The 20,152-nt window shown below is 59.1% G+C and overlaps 4 protein-coding genes across 6 annotated transcripts in view; 3 read left to right on the forward strand and 1 right to left on the reverse strand.

Annotated features, from left to right (window-relative positions):
* Nucleotide 1: 1 nt before the first annotated feature.
* Nucleotides 2-7,026, forward strand: LOC110584488 (tumor necrosis factor ligand superfamily member 12; the record flags this gene model as incomplete). Its single annotated transcript, XM_021694539.2, has 7 exons — nt 2-160; nt 321-368; nt 880-955; nt 1,647-1,700; nt 1,786-1,821; nt 5,899-6,023; nt 6,206-7,026. Coding segments are annotated over 7 exons (750 nt in total), but the record flags the coding sequence as incomplete, so codon positions are not given.
* A 950-nt stretch (nt 7,027-7,976) lies between these two features.
* On the forward strand, nt 7,977-10,153 carry TNFSF13 (TNF superfamily member 13). 2 transcript variants are annotated; one of them, XM_021694575.2, is made up of 6 exons: nt 7,977-8,412; nt 8,772-8,850; nt 8,981-9,028; nt 9,173-9,291; nt 9,509-9,647; nt 9,854-10,153. In XM_021694575.2, the coding sequence occupies exons 1-6, from the start codon at nt 8,155-8,157 to the stop codon at nt 9,961-9,963; spliced, it is 753 nt and encodes a 250-aa protein (XP_021550250.1). In that variant the 5' UTR covers nt 7,977-8,154; the 3' UTR covers nt 9,964-10,153. The 2 variants fall into 2 exon arrangements, with proteins under 2 accessions (XP_021550250.1, XP_021550251.1); XM_021694576.2 differs by lacking the exon at nt 8,981-9,028 and having other exon boundaries at nt 8,152-8,412.
* A 964-nt stretch (nt 10,154-11,117) lies between these two features.
* On the forward strand, nt 11,118-19,114 carry SENP3 (SUMO specific peptidase 3). Of its 2 annotated transcripts, XM_021694591.2 has the most exons (11): nt 11,118-11,366; nt 12,236-12,961; nt 13,703-13,942; nt 14,036-14,147; nt 14,656-14,803; nt 14,933-14,980; nt 15,796-15,873; nt 17,575-17,712; nt 17,869-17,952; nt 18,085-18,135; nt 18,562-19,114. In XM_021694591.2, exons 2-11 carry the CDS (start codon nt 12,247-12,249, stop codon nt 18,670-18,672), a joined length of 1,725 nt encoding a protein of 574 aa, XP_021550266.1. In that variant the 5' UTR covers nt 11,118-11,366; nt 12,236-12,246; the 3' UTR covers nt 18,673-19,114. The 2 variants fall into 2 exon arrangements, with proteins under 2 accessions (XP_021550266.1, XP_044777382.1); XM_044921447.1 differs by lacking the exon at nt 11,118-11,366 and having other exon boundaries at nt 12,133-12,961.
* A 5-nt stretch (nt 19,115-19,119) lies between these two features.
* Nucleotides 19,120-20,152, reverse strand: part of SOX15 (SRY-box transcription factor 15) — a 12,707-nt gene continuing 11,674 nt past the window's right edge. The window contains exons 3-4 of the mRNA XM_021694537.2: nt 19,670-19,788; nt 19,120-19,214 (exon numbers count right to left, since the gene is read on the reverse strand). Of these exons, the coding sequence (XP_021550212.2) occupies nt 19,120-19,214; nt 19,670-19,788 (214 nt within the window). The remainder of the gene's footprint in view (nt 19,215-19,669; nt 19,789-20,152) is intronic.

A 20,152-nucleotide genomic window follows, 5' to 3' on the forward strand; every position in this document is an offset into this window, starting at 1 on the left:
CCTGGCCGCCCGTCGGCGCGAGCGGCGGAGGGGGCGCCGGGGGGAGCCGGGCACCGCCCTGCTGGCCCCGCTCGCGCTGGGCCTGGGCCTGGCGCTGGCCTGCCTCGGCCTCCTGCTGGCCGCGGTCAGCCTGGGGAGCCGGGCATCGGCGCCCGCCCAGGTGAGGCCCGGCGGCGCAGCCCTCCCGGGGCCGGCGGGGAGCCGAGGCTGCGGAGCAGCGGACGGGGCCGGGTGGGCTGAGGGCACGGGGCCAGGAAGATGGGTGGAGGGTGAGATGTCAGGTGGAGAAGGACGGGGTGACGCTGCCTCCTTCCCGGCAGGAGCCTTCCCAGGGGGAGCTGGTGGCGGAGGAGGACCCGGACCCACCGGTGAGTGGCCGTGGGTGCCGGGCGCGCGCTGCTGGGCGTGGGGAGTGTGCGCGAGCCGAGGGCGCAGGGTGTGCCCCTGGCCGTGCCAACTGCGTGTGTGCGGGGGTGTGCACCGCCGTGCATGCGTATGTGAGACGGAGAGAGAGGGAGGGTGCCGCTGTGTGGAAGGGGTTTGTGTCGCCTGAGTCCGGAGTGTTTATTGGCTGTGGGTGAAGTGGGGGTATGGGATGGGGGGAGCCTGCCGCCGAGGAGGGATGCTGGTGATGTGTGCACGCAGGCCGGGTGTGGGCGCCTGGGCACTGGGCTGACCGCGCCGAAGGGTCTGTGCCGGTTCTGTGTGGTGGGGGGCTGGGGGGCCGGGGGCCCCCAGGACCTGGCCTCCCTAAGACTTGTGTGCCTGGTGCTACCTGGTGCCTCTCCGGACGAGGGGTGGGGGGGCCCTGTCGGTCTCAGCTTAGTCTCCGGTAGGTCCCGCAAGACCCCGGTTTAGCCCTGCCCTTAATTCGCCTAGGAACTGAATCCCCAGACAGAGGAAAGCCAGGATCCTGGGCCTTTCCTGAAGAGGCTGGTTCGGCCTCGCAGAAATGGTGAGCATCCCCTTATCCACCCTTCAGGAATAATCGCAGTGGCCAGTCTACAGTGGCTTCTGCGCTCCTTATTGCTTTTGTTCATCCTCACAGCCCCACGGAGTGGGCAGAATCAAAACCATCATCCTCACTTATGCTCGGGATGGAGAAACTGAGGCACAGACAGGGTGTGTGGGGGGGGGCGCGGAGTTCAGAGTCAGGCAGCTCTTGGGTTGAGACGCAAACCTAGAATTCTGGACCTCTCTCTGAAGCCCCTCCCATCCCATGGACCTGCTTTTCACTTGAGATGCTACGCCAGATATGGAGGAGGGGATGGCCCAGGGATAGGAGATGGAGACAAGGTGGGGGAGGCAGAGGCAGAGGCAGGTCCCGGTAAGCAGAGAGGCTTGTGAATGGGATGACCACGTGACTGTGTACAGGTTTGCACAGGACTGTCCCCACTTACGACTGTTATCTCCCTGCGATTATTAATAGCAACCCTTTTGCTCTCAGAAACAACCCAGTTTGGGTGATAAATGATGCAGTCATTCTGCTTATGGAGGGAGGTCTGGCCTGAGGCTCTGAGGCCAGGAGTCTGGACAAGAATAAGGATGCTGGGGCTCTGAGAGGGAGGCGGGGCCGGGGAGTGGCTCCTGGGCCCCCTAGAGTAAGGGGGCGCTATATTCCCCACGTCTCTTTCCTTGATTCTCAGCACCTAAAGGCCGGAAAACGCGGGCTCGCAGAGTCATTGCAGCGCATTATGAAGGTGGGTGATGGGTGGTACCTGCCCAGGGAGATGGGGTGGTGGCAGGCCGGGGCAGGTCTCAACAACCCTTTCTTGTGCCTTACAGTTCACCCACGACCGGGACAGGATGGAGCGCAGGCCGGTGAGACGCCATTCCCGCCTCTGAGCTCTCCCCGCCCAACTCGCACAGCACTGGCCTCCTGGGAAAAGGGCCCCTCCAAACCTTTCACTTCCCACTGCCCTCCCTGCCTTCAGCCTGGGAACCCCAGAAGCCAGTTCAAGAAGATCCTCAGGGCTCGGTTCTCTCAGTTCCCAAACCTGGTCTCTGTCTGTGACCCAGGCATGAGAACCCAGGCAGACTCCCCGCACCCAACCACCAGCCCTCATGCTTGTGCAAGAAGCACATTTGATTCTTCCCTCTTCGCCCCCCCACCTCGTCTTCCGTGAGTCTTCACGCTCTGACCATTTTTCTTAAAATGTTTCTACCGGGCTCCTTTTGCATCCCTACCCCACCTCCCGTCTCAGCACTAGGATCTCAGAACCGCAAACCCAGTCTCTAACCCCTTCCCCATCCCAGCCCCTCCCCACCCCTTGGCTCTGTCCCACCTATGTTGCCAAGCTAAGGCCCTCCCAACTCACTGTCATTATAACCCTGCTTCTCTGCCTGGCTGCAGCCTCTCCGTGGTCTGGTCTCAACCTCTTCTCCCTGCACACTTGGCCTGACACCCTTCCCTGCCAATGTGCTTCCTCTGGATTTTGCACACACTGTGCCCTCCCCTGGAATGTCCTTCCGTGGGACAGGCCAGGAGGCAAGACAGGAGGGTGGCTTGGTCTAGGGGGCCTGGCAGCCGAGATGGAGCCATGTAGCTTGAAGATAGGGCTTGCTTATGGGTTGGATGTGCAGGGGGAAGGCAAGGGAAGGAATCACAGTGACTTCTAGGTTTTGAACTTGGGCGTCCTTGGGAATAATGATGCCATTTAATGGGGATGGGGTTTCCTGGGGAAGAAATAGGTTGGGAGGTACGTGAATTAAGAATGGAATTTCAGATCTCCTACTAAACCAAGTGAAGTAATAATAACTGAGTGAGTTCCGCAGACAGATGGCTGGGTTAGGACGCCAGCCGTCAGGAACCGTAGCCGTACGGATGGTGTTTAGAGCTCCAGTGTTGGATGAGGCACCAGGGGGCAAGAGGGGCCCCAAGAGTGAGGCCCTGGGGCTGTGAGACATCCAGAAGTGGCGCAGAAGAGGAGAACCCAGCGGAGACTGAGAAGCAGACGGACAGAAGGGAAGAAAGTCGGGGAGGAGAGGGGCCTGTGATCTGAGAGAAGATGCCATCTCACCAACGAGGGTGTGGCTGTGCTGAATGCAGCTGAGAGGTCACATGATTTGACCATGGGGGTTTGGTAACCTAAAAAGTCAGCTGGTGACCTTGGCCAGGGCGGTTTCAGTGGTGCAGTTAGGATAGAAGCCAGTGTGGACGGGGTGAAGAGAAAATGGGAAAGAGGAATTGGAGTCAGGGACAGCCCTTTCCAGAAGTTTCTCTGGGATGAGCAGAGCAGTGGGCCAGTGGCTGGAGGGAGATGTGGAGGGAGGAAAAATTCAGTCCTTCTGGGGATAAGCAGTACCAGAGGGATCTTAGCTAACATTTACTGGATGTCCCGTTCGTCTAGACCTCCTAATGGTCCTAAAAGGAAGATACTCTGATCAGCTCCATTTTACAGATGGAGGTTACTTACCCTGCCCGAGGCCATGACGATACTCAGTGGCGGGACCAGGATTCAAAGCTCGCTAGAGTGTGCTTGTGTACTGGACATGCCCGGCGCAGGGGTGGGGGGGCCCCACAGGGCAGTGTCCAGGACGGGGGCAAGGGGTGGGTTCCAGAACAAAGGGAGGGACACATTATCCCATCATCACAAGAGGGTCAGTCGAGAATGTGGGCACAGGTCAGTTTTTGGCTCTGGTCGGGGGAGGCGGGGGAGCCCTTGCCTGACGACTTCTAGATCCTCTGGAGAATGAGGGAGATGGGCAGGAGGTGCGAGGAGTGAGGGTACAAAATCCTTGCCTCAATGAGTACCAGAGCAAGCTCAGTGGGCAAGAGAAGGAGGGTTTCCAGGCAGTAAAGAATGTCCATCTGAGGCTTGTGGTTGTGACGTGGAGGGACCCCGCGGTCCCAGGCACACCATGCCCTTTGGCCACAACCAGCCTTTCCTCCAGCTGGTTCCATAGTGGGGAATGTCCTCCCTCCTCTCCCCCTGCTCTTCATGCCCCGGGCTAGCCCTCCTCCCCTCCGGATGGACCATTTAGTGGAGTAGTTACCCAGACATTCATCCCTCTGCTGCTGAGAACCTGCTGTTTTAAGGAGCAGGCTCAGCGCCCACAGGGAACGATACCCAGACCTAGTCTCGAAAGATGACCATCTAGGAGAGGAGAAAAGCATATAAATTTGGGAATCACAGTATGCTGTGACAAGGACAATAAGGAAAGCATCCAGAGGTACACGGTAGCGTAGAAGAAGACAAACAACTTTACAATGGAGTCAGGACTCCTTCCCCAAGAAGGCGTGGTGGGCCTTGAAGCATGAATCTAAGGTGGACACGGTGTCAAGGACGTTCCAGGTAGAAGGAACCACTTGTGCCAAAGCCGCGAGTTGGGCAAGAGTATGATGAGCTGCTTAGTGTGCTTGGAGGGAGGTGCTCGCCGACAGCACGGGGGAGGGGGGGGGGCCGTGAGCTTGGAGGAGAATAGGGAGCCAGGCCCCAAAGGGAGTCTGGAAGTCATCCTGAGGTCAAAGCAAGCAAAGGCAGGCTCCCATCCGCGTTTTAGAAGGACGCGTGTAGGGAATAAAGTGGAGCAGGAAGAAGGTGCACAGGGGAGTCGGCCGAGGAGGGAGGCTGAGAAGAATCCCAGCCGGAGTGCCAGGGGCCGGGCGGGGAGGGAGACAGGGCGCAGGGATTGAGGTGGCAGAACAGGTAGGAACTGGAAATTGGGGAATCAAATGGGTTACGATGAGGGAGGGCTGGGGAAGGCGCGGCCGCTGAGCGAGGCCCAGGGGAGCAGGGGGGTGGATCCAGACAAAGCCAGAGCTCTGGGCCCTGTTGGCCGCCCCCTCTGGCCTCCCAGCGGTGTTCGCCGGGCGCCCACTTGGAGCAGGCCCGGCGCTGCGTGCCACACCACGGTGGTGAATAAGACCGTGCTGGGACCCCACACTTGCACCTCAGTAAATCAGCCGGAGGATTTCCCGGGTGAAGGAAACAGGGTGGCGTGGGGAAGAGACGAGAGGCAGGGCTGGGACTGGCTGTTTGGAACTGGGGGCCCAGGGAAGGAATGCTGTCAGCTGAGTCGGGATCTGAAGGGAGAAAGGTGCTTGGTGTGTGCAGGGGCGGGGTGGGGCGGGGAGGGGGGCAGGAAGACAGTGGGAGTCCTGTGATAGACCGGGTGGCCCGGGGAGGACCCGGGAAGCCACCTGAGCTCCTGCTCCATCGTTCTGTTATTCATCTTCTTGGCCACGACCTTAGCTCAAGGTTTTTTTTATTTTTTGGTACGGTTTTATTGAGCTATACTTCCCATACAATTCACCCACGTAAAGTGTACGATTCGGCGGTTTTTAGTCTTAGTCTGGTCACACAGTTGCAGCCATCAGCATGGGAAGACACCCTGTAGCCTTTAGTCAGCACCCCTGTTTCTCCCACACACGCCCCCAGCTCCAAGCACCCACCAATCTACATTCTGTCTCTATGTATTTATTATCTGGAAATTTCATAGAAATCACATAATATGTAGTCCTTTGGGACTGGCTTCTTTCATTTAGCATAATGCTTTCGGTTCGTCCACAGGGTAGCATTTTTCTTTTTAATGGCTGAATAATATCCCGTTCTTAATCCAAGTACCGTACGATTCGAGTGCGGGACGTAGACATTCTCAAAAGAGGCAAACAGCAGAGACACAAAATACCAAAGCCCCCCCCCCCCCGGCGCTTCTCCTTCCATCTGGCTCTTCTCCCCAGAAGGGGCGGGTGACACCTTGCTCCTTACCGCCCTGGTCACAGACACGTGTAAACGCCGCACGTCTTCACGCACACTCCCTGTTACACCACGGGCTCCTCCCTGGCCCCGCACCCATCTCTGCATCTTCTGGGTAAAGGGGGCCCCCGAGCCTTATGTACTGAACGGGTCCCTGGGGAGTGTGAGAGAGTCCTGATCTCTGATCACCACCCCTCAGGTGTGGACGGCACGGTGAGCGGCTGGGAAGAGGCGAAAATCAACAGCTCCAACCCGCTGCGCTATGACCGCCAGAGCGGGGAGTTTCTCGTCATGCGGGCCGGGCTCTATTACCTCTACTGTCAGGTAAGGCCCACCTGGCTCCACGGTACAGCGGGGACTGCGGGTCTGGGGGCCGGGGGCGAGCCAGCGCGGGGAGGGGAGCTCAGGGCTGGGGCCCGATGGGCCCCCTGGGGGGCCAAGGCTGCTGGAAATTGAGGCGCGGCCAGCAGAGGCCTGGACTCTGCCGCCTCCCGCCCGCCCGGCAGGTGCACTTTGACGAGGGGAAGGCTGTCTACCTGAAGCTGGACTTGCTGGTGGATGACGCGCTGGCCCTGCGCTGCCTGGAGGAGTTCTCGGCCACGGCCGCCAGCGCAGTGGGGCCCCAGCTCCGCCTCTGCCAGGTGTCTGGGCTGTTGCCCCTCCGGCCGGGGTCCTCCCTGCGGATCCGCACCCTCCCCTGGGCCCATCTCAAGGCCGCCCCCTTCCTCACCTACTTTGGACTCTTCCAGGTTCACTGAGGGGCCCTGGTGGCGCCCCCACCGCGGCTGTCTCGGTGCGCCCCTCCCCCCGTGCGCCCCCCCTCCTCCCCCGTTGGCCCCCACCTGCCCGCCCTCTGCAGGCTGCTTGGACTTGTTCACGTTTGTTTCCACGCTACATAGATAACCCCCTTCTCCTCTGACGCCCCCCTCCACCTCACTAGCTCCTGAACCCCTAGTCTTTCGTCGCCCCCATTAATCTCCTAACCCCTGCCCTGGCCACAACCCCCCAGGACACTGTGTCTACTCTACTCTGGGTGAGGATGGGTCCCAACCCCCCCCACCTTCAGGCACTAATAGGGGCTGGATGCCAGGGAGCCTGGGACTAGGCCGGGAGTTCCCAAATGCGAGGGCTAAGAGCAAGCCAAGCTCCTTCCCTGATAATTCCCTGTGGATTTTTAAGAAGCAGATATTATTTTTATTATTATTGTGACAAAATGTTGATAAGTGGATATTAAAGAGAATAAACCACGGTCTCTCTCTTCCTTGGGGCTTAGGGAACATTTCTCAGGGTAGTGGAGGGCTACGGGAAGGGGGTCTGGGCATCCAGGAGTGGGGTGCTGGAGGGCTGGGATGCCAGGGCAATGTACGGGCTCGGGAGTGGGGACCCGCCTGCCTCTGACCCCTGAGGCATGAGCAGAGAGTGGAAAGGCAAACTGCCAGAAAAAAAAAATCAATCCTCTGCCCAAGGTCCAGCAGAAGCTGCCTCATTTACCTAGGAGGCGGGCTTCCTCCTGCGGGTAATCCCTGGCTGGGAGGAGCAGGGGCCCTTCCTCTTGGCAGCCTCGGGACATTCAGCGGGGCTGCCACCAGCCCTGGCTGGGATGTGGGGTGGGAACAGGCCCGAAGGGGAGCTCAGGGTCAGGAAGCAGGACGCGGGAACCGGGAACATGGGAACCTGGGGCCCTGGGTCCAGGGGAGGAATCCTAGAGTGGTAGGGTGCTTGGGGCTGTCTCTTTCTCTCTCTGACCAGGGCCTTATGTAAGAGCTCTTCTCGGGAAACAGGAAGTTCTCCTTGCCAAGTTCAGCACAGGGAGTAGTGCTGGCCTATTCCAACACACCCGGCCTGGCCTTAACCCCAGAACTCAGCCAGTTTCTTGCTTCCGCGACCCTGGTTCTCCTTCCCATCTACCCGCCGCCCCCCCCGCCCCCCTCTTCCACCTTCAGTCATACCCAAAGATCTCTCGTGTGGCTGAGCCAGAGGGTCTTTACCCCCTCACCCCTGGACCCCCAAGGCTGCCCAGCTTGCCCCTTCATCCCTGCTCTTGGCACCATGCCCCGGAGCCAGCCACCCTTCCCTCCCCCACTTCTGGGGCCGTCCCAGGGTTCCTGTGCTCGGCCGCTCCTCCTGGGTGTCACTGGCAGTCCTGTCCTTCCTCAAGAGACTGGGACCAAGTCCTCCTGAGGCTGGAGGAGGGTGTGTGTGTGTGTGTGTGTGTGTATGTGTGTGTGTGTGTGTGTCCGGAGGGGGCGTCTGGAGACAACACTGGCCCCACGGCGGGGTGCCAGGAGCACCAACAGTGCCCCTTGCTGGCTCTCCTCCTCCCTTTTTAATTCTCAAGTTCCTTTTTATTCCTCCCTTGCGTAACGCTCTTCTTCCCTTCTGTACCCCCACCCTCCCCACCACCTCCCCGCCACCCCACTCCTGAGGCTGCAGCCTTCGGCAGGGTCCCCAGCTCATGCCAGCCTCGTTTCCTTCCTTGCTAGCTCCCAAAGGGCCCCCGGGAGACATGGGTGGCCCGGCCCGAGAGCCGGCACTCTCAGTCGCCCTCTGGTTGAGTTGGGGGGCAGCTCTGGGGGCTGTGGCTTGTGCCCTGGCTCTGCTGACCCAGCAAACAGAGCTGCAAAATCTAAGGAGAGAGGTGGCTCGACTGCAGAGGGCCGGAGGGCCCTCCGAGAAGGAGGAAGGGCATCCATGGCTGAGCCTCCAGGAGCAGGTGAGTGAGGGGAGAAGGGAGTGGGGGAGAAGAGTTTGGGTGCCAGGGCCATCTTGGGGCCTCCTGGGTCTAGCCTCGTGGTCTGTAAAGTTTTGAGTAGGTGCAGGAGAGGGTCCCAGGTTTGGAGGTCAAGGGGGCAACCATTCCAGGAAAGGAAATTGTTAAAGATTAATGCTTCTCATGCCTACCAGATCCTGGAGGACAGCCAGCACCAAGACTCAGGTCGCTGGGGAAAAGTGCATGAGTGATGCGAGGCGCTCCTGGGGCTGGGGAGTGGGGAGGCGGGGCGGGGCTGGGAGGAAAAGCTGTCGGGGGACCCTTGCTTCTTAGCCTAACCCTGACCCTCTTTCCATGAACAGAGCCCTGATGCCCTGGAAGCCTGGGAGAATGGGGAGAGAGCCCGGAGAAAGAGAGCAGCGCTCACGCATAAGCAGAAGAGTGAGGCCTCCGGGGAGCGGCAGGGGTGGGAGGTGATCAAGCAGCAGGGGGATCTGGAGATTGTTCCCCGGAGCCAGGGGGAGGGGGGAGGGGACAGGTGGGCATTGCTTAGATCTCCTTCTTTCCTCAGAGAAGCATTCCGTCCTGCACCTTGTCCCCATCAACATCACCTCCAAGGGTGAGCACTACTTTAAATAATGGCTCTGGGGGTGGGGCAAGATCAGGGAACTTTGCGGCTGACACCTGGGCCCAAGAGAATCCTAGCAATGAAAAGTCTCTGAGAATGCCCAGAAGTCCTGATTGCCATACTCCTCACCTCCAGAGGACTCCGATGTGACGGAGGTGATGTGGCAACCCGCCCTTAAGCGTGGGAGAGGTCTGGAGGCCCAAGGATATGTTGTTCGAGTCTGGGACGCTGGGGTCTATCTGCTGTATAGTCAGGTAATCCCACACATACCCTAAGCCTCGACTGGGGGCCATGAGGTCTGTTCTCCCAGGGCCTGGATGCCCTGGTACTGAGGGTTCCCAACGCCTCTGTTCATACCAAACTTCGAAGACCCTCCTTCCTTCCTTGGCTCCGTCATCCAGGCTCCGGAGGCCTCCCAGCCCTGAGCCATGCTTTCTCACTTCCTTCAGCTTCTCCTCCATCCCCCGTCAGGTCCTGTTCCATGATGTGACTTTCACCATGGGTCAGGTGGTGTCTCGGGAGGGCCAGGGAAGGCAGGAGACTCTCTTCCGATGTGTCCGAAGCATGCCCTCCAACCCGGACTGGGCCTACAACAGCTGCTACAGCGCAGGTGAGAGCCCCGTGGGCAGTGGAGGGCAGGTGTGAGAGGAGCAGGGTGTCTGTGACCCCCGGGGGGCCGGAAGCCTGGGTGGACAGGTGGATCTGGGGGATGCAGGCCAGGAAGCAGGAGGAAGGCTGAGCCGGAGAAGGGAGGAGAGGCACCAGAGAGTCTGCCGGACTGTGCTTCACGGAGTGTGTATTTTCTCCGTTTCTCAGGTGTCTTCCACCTACACCAAGGGGATATTCTGAGCGTCACCATCCCCCGGGGGAGGGCGAAACTCAGCCTCTCTCCGCATGGAACCTTCCTGGGGTTTGTGAAACTGTGATTAGGATATGGATGGTGGTGCTGAGCTCGGAAGATGAGGGTGGGTACAAATCGGAGACAGCCAAGAGCGAATAGGAGCGGACGCCTTTTCTGGGTTTGACGGCTCATCAATCTCCGCTCCTCCCTTTTCCCGACCCACTCCCACCCCGTAGACTTTGATTTCATGGATATTAAAGAGGTGTATATCTTGCTTTTGTCCCCCATCCAGCCCCACATTCTCGAGGGGGGGCGGGGGGTGGGCAATGTCAGGCCTTATCTGGACCTACTTTGGGTCCCACTGGAATGCTTCCAGAACAGCACCACCACCTAGCGGCAGTTTAAGAGAACCAGCCTGCGTGTTGGCACGAGTCCACGAAGCCTCCCTCCACTCGGGAAGACTCGTGGTTCCCTGTGCCACACCTCTCCCCAGGTACCCGCTGCCTCCTCGCTCCACAAGAAGCCTAACCCCCACTTCTCTCCCCGGCGACGGGGCCCCAGTTTCCAGCACTGTCTCCGGGGGTGTGTTTATTAGGCGGCCGTCTGCAGGGGAGGCCCGACGACGACGGTCCCTTTGCAGCCCCATTACTGCTCGGGTGCCAAGTTCTGCCCTTCCTGCTCTCCACGCCCCTGGCGTAGCGGGCCCCTCCAAGCCCCTCTGGGCGGGGACGGGGGTCCGGGGAGCCTTGGGGAAATCGTGCGCCCTAACGCTGGTCTGCCTTCACTCCTCTGGGCTCTTTCTGCTCAAGACCTGTTTGGACTTAAATAAAAGAATGAACGACTTCCATTCCCCTCGCTGCCTTGCCTAGCCCCGGGATCTCCCTGCCCTCCCGGCTCTCCCCCGGCGCGGCCCACGGGACCCAAGTTCCGCGGACCCCGCGGTTCGGGCCCGCAAGCGCCCGGAAGGGGCTACGCGGCGGGACACGCAGCGAGGGAGGGGGGGGGGGGGGGGGGTGGACACGCAGGCGCAAACCGGAGAGAGGCGGGCCCTCGCGTGGCCCGGAGCAACGGGAGTGCGCAGGCGCAGGCCCGCACGGGGCTGGGGGGCGGGACGGTCCCTTGGCGTCTACGCTCTCGGGTAGGCGGGACTAGGCGCGTGCTGGCCGCGCCGGCGCTGTTCGCCGGGTGTGACGTACAAATCGTGCGCCACCAGCGCCGGTGGGCCTGGGGCTCGCGGGAGGGGAAGGAGGAGGAGGAGGAGGGGGAGGTGGTGGAGGTGGAGGCTGAAGCAGAGCAAGACGCGGCCGCGGCGGGGCGGCTCGGCGGCGCGGCGCGCGGCCCAGAAGCGTTGGAATCCTGAATTGAGAGGGCTGCGCCTGAAGACAGCAGGAGTGGCGGGGCCGCCGCCGTCGCCGGAGAGATGAGCCGGGAAGCTTGAGGCCGGAGACGCCCGCCCTCGGGCCCGTCCGCCCGGCTTCCCCGCTCCCGGTGAGGACGCCCCCTACCCTTCCCCCAGCTCTGCCGCGGCCTCTCCCAATTCTGGACCTCATTCCCACCTAACGGGGGCCCAGGAGGCCCTCGAAGGGGCTTCTTAAGGCCCTCGGGCGCCGAACTGTCCTGAGCCTGTGGGACCAAACCGGTGTGGAACGCATTCTGGCCCCCGGGAACGGAGCAGGAGAGGGGGGCTGGGCCAGCCTGGCTCACGCGGCTCAGTTCTGTCCCAGCGCCTTGATCCGGCTGCCTAAGCACCGATTGGGTTCTCGTTCAGTTTCCTTTAACATTCTTCCGTTTTCATTAGATTTTGCTCCTTGAACCGTAGCCCTGGGATCCCCATTCCCTCCTGAGACGACCTGAGCATGCCCATCCCCTCCCCACCCCAGCGCCCCATTCATTCCAAGGTGGTAGAGAACTCTCTTTCCACTCTAGATCACGGTTTCCTCGTGGAAGTTGTGTCTTCCTCAGCTGTCTCTGTATCAAGTCAGGATTCTCGTGCTGAGCCATGCCCCTCATTAGGTGCTCAATTAGGATACCCCTGGTGGTCTCCAGTAGAGAAGTAGAGCCTGAAAATACTGGGTTTAACCTGGGGATCTGAGAAATAAGATCCCGGAGGCTTGCTGCTCCGCCATATTCTCCCTTGCTTCTATCTGGTCAGGGGAAGGATGATGACACAGACTCTAAAGGGCCCCTTGTGGACCATGTGAACCGAGAAGATCGGCAAACTGTAGGAGTTTGGCGTTTTTTTCCCTCTCTTCTTAGATTATTTGCATCTGATGCCAGAGAAGGCATGCTGAGGAAGAGAGGCAAGATCCTGGGGTTCAGGGTGTTTGGATTCTGACACTCTGACCATTGTTTTACAGGCTACTGGAAGATGAAAGAGACTATACAAGGGACCGGGTCTTGGGGGCCTGAGCCTCCTGGACCTGGCATAGCCCCAGCTTACTCAAGTCCCAGGCGGGAGCGTATTCGTTGGCCCCCACCCCCCAAACCCCGACTCAAATCAGGTGGAGGGTTTGGGCCAGATCCTGGGTCAGGGACTACAGCGCCAGCCAGACGCCTCCCTGTCCCTCGGCCCTCTTTTGATGCCTCAGCTAGTGAAGAGGAGGAAGAAGAGGAGGAGGACGAGGATGAAGATGAGGAAGAGGAAGTGGCAGCTTGGAGGCTGCCCCCCAGGTGGGGTCAGCTGGGAGCCTCCCAGCGGCCTCGCCCTCCCCGCCCTACTCATCGAAAAACCTGCTCACAGCGCCGCCGCAGAGCCATGCGAGCCCTCGGGATGCTGCTCTACTCAAAAAGCACCTCGCTGACATTCCACTGGAAGCGTTGGGGGCGCCACCGGGGCCGGCGGCGGAGCCTTGCACACCCCAAGAACCATCTTTCACCCCAGGAAGGGGGTGCGACACCACAGGTGCCATCCCCCTGCTGTCGTTTTGACTCCCCTCGGGGGCCACCTCCGCCCCGGCTGGGTCTGCTAGGTGCTCTCATGGCTGAGGATGGGGTGAGAGGGTCTCCACCAATGTCCTCTGGGCCCCCAGTGGAGGAAGATGGCTTAAGGTGGACTCCAAAGTCTCCTCTGGATCCCGACTCCGGTAAGGTGGGAATGGGTGGAGGGAGAGGGTGGGGAGGATCAGGAGCCTCTTGAGGTGGTGACAGCTGGGCCTAAAGCTAGTAGGATGGCAGAGTGAGGGGGTCCAGAATAGCCGTGAAATGTCTTAAGCTCCACCTCGAGCAGGAACTCAGTCTGGGGAGATAGTCAGTCAAGGCTGGGACACAGAGTCCCTAAGTAGGTATTCTGTGTACAGATGAGAAAGGGAGGCGTGGTTCACAGAAGTTAAGCAGCCTTATACACTTAAAATCCCTCTTCGTTTGCCCTTTTAGAATAGAGGGGCGCGTACATCTGCAAAGGGTGCCGTGTTCGAGTGGTGGGAAGGGATTTCTCTGAGGAGTGGACTGCATCACCAGTACGGCTGTGTGTGACAGTCTCGCTCAGAATGTTTCTTTCGGGGCCTCTCAAGCGAACCATCTCCGGCTGTGTTTTTATGAATCACTGGAGTATTTATCGAACGTTTGCGGGGTACTGTACTAGGAGCCAGGTGTATAGTGGTGATAAGTATCTCTGAAATTCAGATCTCCCTGAATCTTAGTCTTGTTCTGCTTCTGCCCTGTCTATGAGTAGTACGTCTTTTCTGTTCCTTTACGACCTCTCAGACGTGCTCATTTCATGCTTGAGGTTTCCATTCCTTAGAGTTTATATTGGTATCGTGTGGGTCGTTTAATCTCATCCCATTGTTCTTTGATCCGAGCCCCATCCTGTTTCCCCTGTCCTACAGGCCTCCTCTCCTGTACTCTTCCCAATGGCTTTGGGGGACCCTCCGGGCCAGAAGGGGAGCGGGGTCTGGCACCCCCCGATGCCAGCATCCTCATCAGCAATGTGTGCAGCATCGGGGACCATGTGGCCCAGGAGCTGTTTCAGGGCTCCGATTTGGGCGCTGCGGAAGAGGCAGAGCGGCCCGGGGAGAAAGCCGGCCAGCACAGCCCTCTGCGGGAGGAGCATGTTACCTGCGTACAGAGTAAGGGACCCAGAGGGCGCAGTCTCTTTCTCGCAGCCAACTCCTAAATTGAAGTCTGGAGGCCTCACCCCTCTCCTCTTTTCCTCCGCTCAGGCATCTTGGATGAATTCCTTCAAACTTACGGCAGCCTCATCCCCCTCAGCACTGATGAGGTAGTAGAGAAATTGGAGGACATTTTTCAGCAGGAGTTCTCTACGCCTTCCAGGTGAGGCATGAAAGAGGGCTGGGACCTGAGGGTAGGCGAGAATGCTGCTGCCTTTTTTCCCATAGGGACGTGTTGGGGAGAAGGAGGAAGGTAGGACTGAAGGGAGGAATCTGCAGGCAGAGTGCCAAGCCCCTGTAAGCTGACTGGGGTGGGGGTGGGGTCTTTACCTGAGACCCCAAAATACTGTGTATACCTGCTACTTGAGTGCCTCTTTCTGGAGCCTGGGCCGTTAGCAGGTCCTCAAAAGGACACATGACCCAAAAAACGGATTAGTGTGTTTGTTGTTTGAAGTAGGCTCCATGCTCAGTGTGGAGCCCAGTGCGGGCCCTTGAACTCAGGACCCTGAGATCAAGATCTGAGCTGAGATCAAGAGTCAGACGCTCAACTAACCGGGCCACGCAGGTGCCCCAAAAAGGATTAGTTTAGATTCTTACTCCGAGCAGTAGAAAGTACTCCTGCATGCCCAGCCCCCTCAGCTCCTGTGTGACTCCACCCTTGGCCTCCTCAGGAAGGGCCTGGTGCTGCAGCTCATCCAGTCGTACCAGCGGATGCCGGGCAATGCCATGGTGAGGGGCTTCCGAGTGGCCTACAAGCGGCATGTGCTGACCATGGACGACCTGGGCACCTTATATGGACAGAACTGGCTCAATGACCAGGTGAGGAGCAATGGAGACACGGGCCCCAAAGGGGATTTAGGGAGCAGGGTGTCTGGGGCCCTCTGTTTGGGGGAGCCCTGTACCCATGCTGCACTCTCCATGGCAAGTTGCCTCCCGTCTTCTCCCCAGGTGATGAACATGTATGGAGACCTGGTCATGGACACGGTCCCTGAAAAGGTAGGCCTCACCGGGTACCTCGGTCCCCAGAAGAATGTCTGCAGTTCTAAGCAGCGTTTTCAGTCCCTTGTATCACTTGATCCATAAAGAGGATCTTTGTTTTTGGGGAGAGGTGGTAGGAGGCAGCCTGTTAAATTCAAATCTGTAATTTTTTATTATTATTATTTTAAGGATTTTATTTATTTGGCACAGAGAGACACAGCAAGAGAGGGAACACAAGCAGGGGGAGTGGGAGAGGGAGAAGCAGACTCCCCGCTGAGGAGGGAGCCTGACGTGGGGCTCGATCCCAGGACCCTGGGATCATGACCTGAGCCGAAGGCAGATGCCCAGCGACTGAGCCACCCAGGCGCCCCTAAGACTTATTTGAGGGAGAGAGAGAGAGGGAGAGAGGGGGGGGGGGGGGGGGGGGGGGAGAGAGAATCTCAAGCGTACTCAGTGCTGAGCGTGGAGCGCAACGAGGGGCTCAGTCTCTTGACCCTGAGATCACGACCCGAGCTGAAACCAAGAGTTGGACACTTAAGCGACTGCATCACCCAGGCGCCCCTCAGATCTTTAATCTTGGTCCTGAACTTACCTATTCTCTTCCCCCAGTGGGTAGTTTTTTTTCCCTGTGGCTAACTCCACAAATGGGATGGGAAGCAATAAGAAGGCTAAAAAGGATGTGGTTTTTTTTACCCTCAGTGAATTGGGAGTGGAGGGTGTTGAAGCTGGCCCTTGGAGCCATAATGAAACGGAGCGGCGCGGGCGGAGGAGACTGGGCAGGAGAGCCGGGGCTACTTAATTCCATCCGGCTCTTTTGTATCTCCCTGGTACAGGTGCATTTCTTCAACAGTTTCTTCTACGACAAACTCCGCACCAAGGGTTACGATGGGGTGAAAAGGTGGACCAAAAACGTGAGTTACCAATCCTCATCTCCTTGTGTAACACCTTGCCTGGAGAGCATTAGGGTTCTGTTTTCTCGGAGCCCCTTCCTCAAGCCTGCTCACTCAGTCTTTCAGATCTTAAGGGTCTTGTGTGTGCGTGAGATTCCGCTGTGGGTACTCAGGATTCAGTGTTACGTAAGGAGACCTTCTTGCCTTCATGGAGTAGGAGTAAATAAGCAGGTGAGACTCCAGCTAGTGCTAGGTGCTGCGATTAAAAGGGTAATGTAGTAGCATGGGAGGTGGGTCCTTTAGATCGGGCGGTCTGGAAAGGCCTCTCTTTGCTGAGACTCGAGGAGCCGGCCGTGTGCAGATCTGGGGGAAGAGTAGTCTAGGCAAGGGGAATAGCAAGTACACGGGACTCAGGGTGAGAAAGGGCATGTGAGGCACCGAAGGCCCACGTGGGTGTCCTGTGTGGTTGGAGCAGAGTGAGTGGAGAGAATATTGGTATGACATTCGGTCAGAGAGTCGATCGTGTAAGGATGGAGGAGAAGCTGAGGAGGGTAGATCTTACTCTATGTGCGCCGAGAAGCCACTGAAGTTTTAAAGAAGGCTGGGAAGTCCCTCACGTTTTAAACTCCTGTTTCATGAAGATTGGAAGCAGGGCAAGAGTAGAAGCAGACAGACTAGGAGGGGAGCACGGAAGTCCAGATGAGAAACGTGGGCCAGGGCGCTAAGGGCCAAAGTAGGAGGAGCTTTCTCTAGGATAGGTTTTGCGGTCAGAACTGATAGTGTTTTCTGATGGGTTGGTCGTGGGAATGAAGAAAACCTAGGAATCGGGGAGGCCTGGGTTGGTGGCGGAAGTTACTGGGGAGAAGAATTAGGAGGGAGCACGTTTGGTGAGGGGAAAAGAGTTCCTTTCTCCCCTCTAGTTAGTTTCCCTGCCCTCCAGTTCAAAGGACAGGAAATTTCTACAGTGAGGTAGGAGCACTAACTGGCTCCAGCACTCCTCAGTTTCGGCCCCCAGCTTCGGGGGCTTACCCCCTCAGTGACCTGGCAGGCCTGCTTCTCCCAGGAGAGGTGGGGTGACGCACAGTGAAAAGAACTTGGCCTTCTGCATACTTGCGTTTGAATCCCACCAGTGTCCTTTCTTCTGTGACCTTCAGCAAGTTGCCTTACTCTGCCAAGTGGCAGTTAGCTCGTTGTTAGCTTGACGGTGAGCACTTCCTCGTAGGATTGTCGTGTTAACTGGCCGACCCCTGACTAGGAACCATGCCGCTCTTGTTAGCCTATTATGGATGTTAACTACTTGAACGCTCCTAACAAACAGATGAGGGTAGGTGCTGTTTTCAGCTTCTTACAAGAGAACGGAGGCATAGAGAGTTTATTGTGTAGCTTGTCACCAGCTAGTCAGCAGAGGAGCTGGATTTAAACCCTGGCCGTCTGGCTCCGCAGTCCTAAGCCTGGGTTCTTAGCTACTTAGCACTTGCACCTTTGCGGTGTGGAGAGTACCTGGTCTTCCTGGGCCCTGCAGTGGGGGTCTCCTCTGACCTGCCTTCTTCCTCAGCCCTGGAGGCCGCGTCCGCTGACCCTTGCCTTAACAGTGGAAGGGCTGGGCCTTGTGCTCTGCCCCTTGGCTCCCTGCCCGTGCCTCTGCTCCTCTTGAGGACCCTCCTGGCAGCGGGCAGGACCCTCGCACTGCCTGACTTGACCTCTGGCGCCGCCCCCCGTTAGGTGGACATCTTCAATAAGGAGCTACTGCTGATCCCCATCCACCTGGAGGTGCATTGGTCCCTCATCTCTGTGGACGTGAGGCGACGCACCATCACCTATTTTGACTCGCAGCGCACCCTAAACCGCCGCTGCCCTAAGGTTTGAGAGGGGAGGGGGGCAGACGGGAAGCATGTGGGGAGGACATGCAGTGGCTAGGCATTCTGGGCAAAAGGGTGGGCTCGGTGCCGGGACCACCATACCCTGAGTTCAGTTGGGAAACAGGGCATTACTTCTCCTCCGTTTCTGTCTCTGTAGCATATTGCCAAGTACCTGCAGGCAGAGGCAGTGAAGAAAGACCGGCTGGATTTCCACCAGGGCTGGAAAGGTTATTTCAAAATGGTAAGTGTCCAGGGTTGGGGCGGCGGGGGGGGGGGGTCGGTACTGGGTGGTGAGAGAGGTGTGGCAGGAGGCAGAGTTGAAGCCACAGCCCTAGGAGCCTCCAGGTGAAGGGCCGCCCTTTTTATTCTCTAGAACGTGGCCAGGCAGAACAATGACAGTGACTGCGGTGCCTTTGTGTTACAGGTAAGCAGATAGCAGTCGGGTTACCGGTTTGGGATGGAGGCGGGAGACCGCTCGGCCTCCCTGAGTTGGCTCACAGGCACTGGTGGAGCAGGGCGTAACCTTGCGTGTTAGGACGCAGAATCGCCGATGTCGTTCCTTGGTCCTCTTCTGGCTGCCCCAGCCCCCATTGGGACTGGGCCTCTTGGTCCTGGGGCCCTGGCTCTCTAATACAGTTGCCTTCCACCCCCCAGTGCAGGTACCAAGAACAAGGACTTTAGCCAGACTTTGAGCCCCAGGCTGTGGGACCTTGGCTCCCTTTGTGAAAAGTGGAAGCTCTTGGAAAGGTCCAGTGAGATGGCTATGGCTCCTGTGAAGTGTGTAGCACAGGCCCTGACTTGGGGGGATGCTCAGTAGGTGGTTCTCACGGCCTGCTTTGTTAACACCTAGTACTGCAAGCACCTGGCCCTGTCTCAGCCATTCAGCTTCACCCAGCAGGACATGCCCAAACTTCGTCGGCAGATCTACAAGGAGCTGTGTCACTGCAAACTCACTGTGTGAGCCTCGTATCCCAGGCCTCAAGCCCATTCATCAATGGGCATGGGGACACGGGGGACCCTTCCTTCCCAAGAAACTCCAGTTCCTTTCCTCTCTTGCCTCTCCCCATCCAATTCCCTTTGGTTTTTCATATTTAAATGTTTTGATTTCTGTATTTTTTTTTCTTTGAGAGAATACTTGTTGATTTCTGATGTTCAGGGGTGGCCATGGAACAGCCTCTTTTTCCGTCTGCAGGGGCGGAGTTTGGCCTGGGGCCTGGGTGGGGCGGTCATTCCCCCTTCCGAGTGCAGGGGCGGGGGCGAGAAAATCTGTGCTGGGGGTGGGGGGCGGGCAAGGGGATTACTGCCTGCCAGTCTTCAAACTTTTTTTTATATATATATATAAATGCCACGGTCCTGCTCTGGTCAATAAAGGATCCTTTGGAGATACATGGTGCTGGTCTTCCTTCTGTCAGGCTCGGGTTCGGCAGTCACTGTCAGCCACCCTGTCGGAGGTGCTGAGACCCTGGGGCCCCCCGACGAAGCCCTCCCGCATGGACGCCGGGGCTGCAAGGGGCCGCGGGGGAGCTCAGGGAGGACGGAGCTTCGTGGCCGCACCCCCAGGTGCGCGGGGGCTCCCCTCCCCGCCCTGCCCGTGGCCGGGGGCGCGCCTCCTGCTTCCACCGTCCCCCGCACACTCGCGGCGGCTCGGGGCGGTGTCCGGTCTACCTTTGCTGCAGGAGACGACAAACTAAACTGTGGGTCCGGCGCGCACCTGGAGCCGAGGCGAAGGGAAGTGGCCGTCTCGGGAGCCCGGAAGTCCCTGGAGGCTGAAGCCTCGCCCCTCGCGCGCGATAGGGCCAGCCGGACCACATGACCCGGGCGCTCTCGCCTCCGCACGTGTAGGGGCGCTGGGCCCCAAGATGGCTGCCAGGCCTCGAGGCCTGGCTCCCGTATGTCACTTCCGCACCGGCGAGAAAGGCGGGCCCCACAGCCAATGGGGCTGCGGGGCGGGGCCTCACCTTGATAGGCGTTCAGGTTGCCCAATGGTGGCGGCGTACCGGAGCGCCTGCGAACTAACGTCACGCCGAGTCGCTGAGCGCTGGCGGGCGGGGCCGAGGCGGCCAAGCCAATGCGATGGCTGGGGCGGGGTCGGGCGCTCTATAAGTTGTCGATAGGCGGGCACTCCGCCCTAGTTTCTAAGGATCATGTCTGCGAGTCAGGATTCCCGGTAAGAAACCCTTTTGCAAAAAGTCGAGGCTACTCACCCTGCCGCTCCCTTCCGAGGGCCCCGCGGGGCGGGGGGGGAGGGGCAGCCGAGGCCCACCGCCCGGGGCCGCCTCTCCCCGCCCGGGGTTGTACGGGGCAGCCAGGCCGGGAGGCCCGGTCTTGGGGGGCGAGGGGGCAGGGCCCGGGCCTGGGCAGCGAGCGGGGACGGCTCGGCCCTCGGGGCCTGGCGTGCGAGGCCCGCCGGGAGGCCGCTCCCCGCCCACGACGCGGCGCGC

The sequence above is a fragment of the Neomonachus schauinslandi genome, chromosome 15, assembly GCF_002201575.2.
Source record: "Neomonachus schauinslandi chromosome 15, ASM220157v2, whole genome shotgun sequence".
NCBI lineage: Eukaryota > Metazoa > Chordata > Mammalia > Carnivora > Phocidae > Neomonachus > Neomonachus schauinslandi.

Excerpts from the sequence above, each read along its gene's own strand:
- SENP3 (XM_021694591.2), top strand. The coding sequence starts at position 12,247 with ATGAAAGAGACTATACAAGGGACCGGGTCTTGGGGGCCTGAGCCTCCT. Across the intron at positions 14,981-15,795 it reads TGGACACGGTCCCTGAAAAG|GTGCATTTCTTCAACAGTTT; the intron begins GTAGGCCTCACC and ends TCCCTGGTACAG. Across the intron at positions 15,874-17,574 it reads TGAAAAGGTGGACCAAAAAC|GTGGACATCTTCAATAAGGA; the intron begins GTGAGTTACCAA and ends GCCCCCCGTTAG.
- TNFSF13 (XM_021694575.2), top strand. The coding sequence starts at position 8,155 with ATGCCAGCCTCGTTTCCTTCCTTGCTAGCTCCCAAAGGGCCCCCGGGA. Across the intron at positions 9,029-9,172 it reads CATCAACATCACCTCCAAGG|AGGACTCCGATGTGACGGAG; the intron begins GTGAGCACTACT and ends CCTCACCTCCAG. Across the intron at positions 9,292-9,508 it reads TCTATCTGCTGTATAGTCAG|GTCCTGTTCCATGATGTGAC; the intron begins GTAATCCCACAC and ends ATCCCCCGTCAG.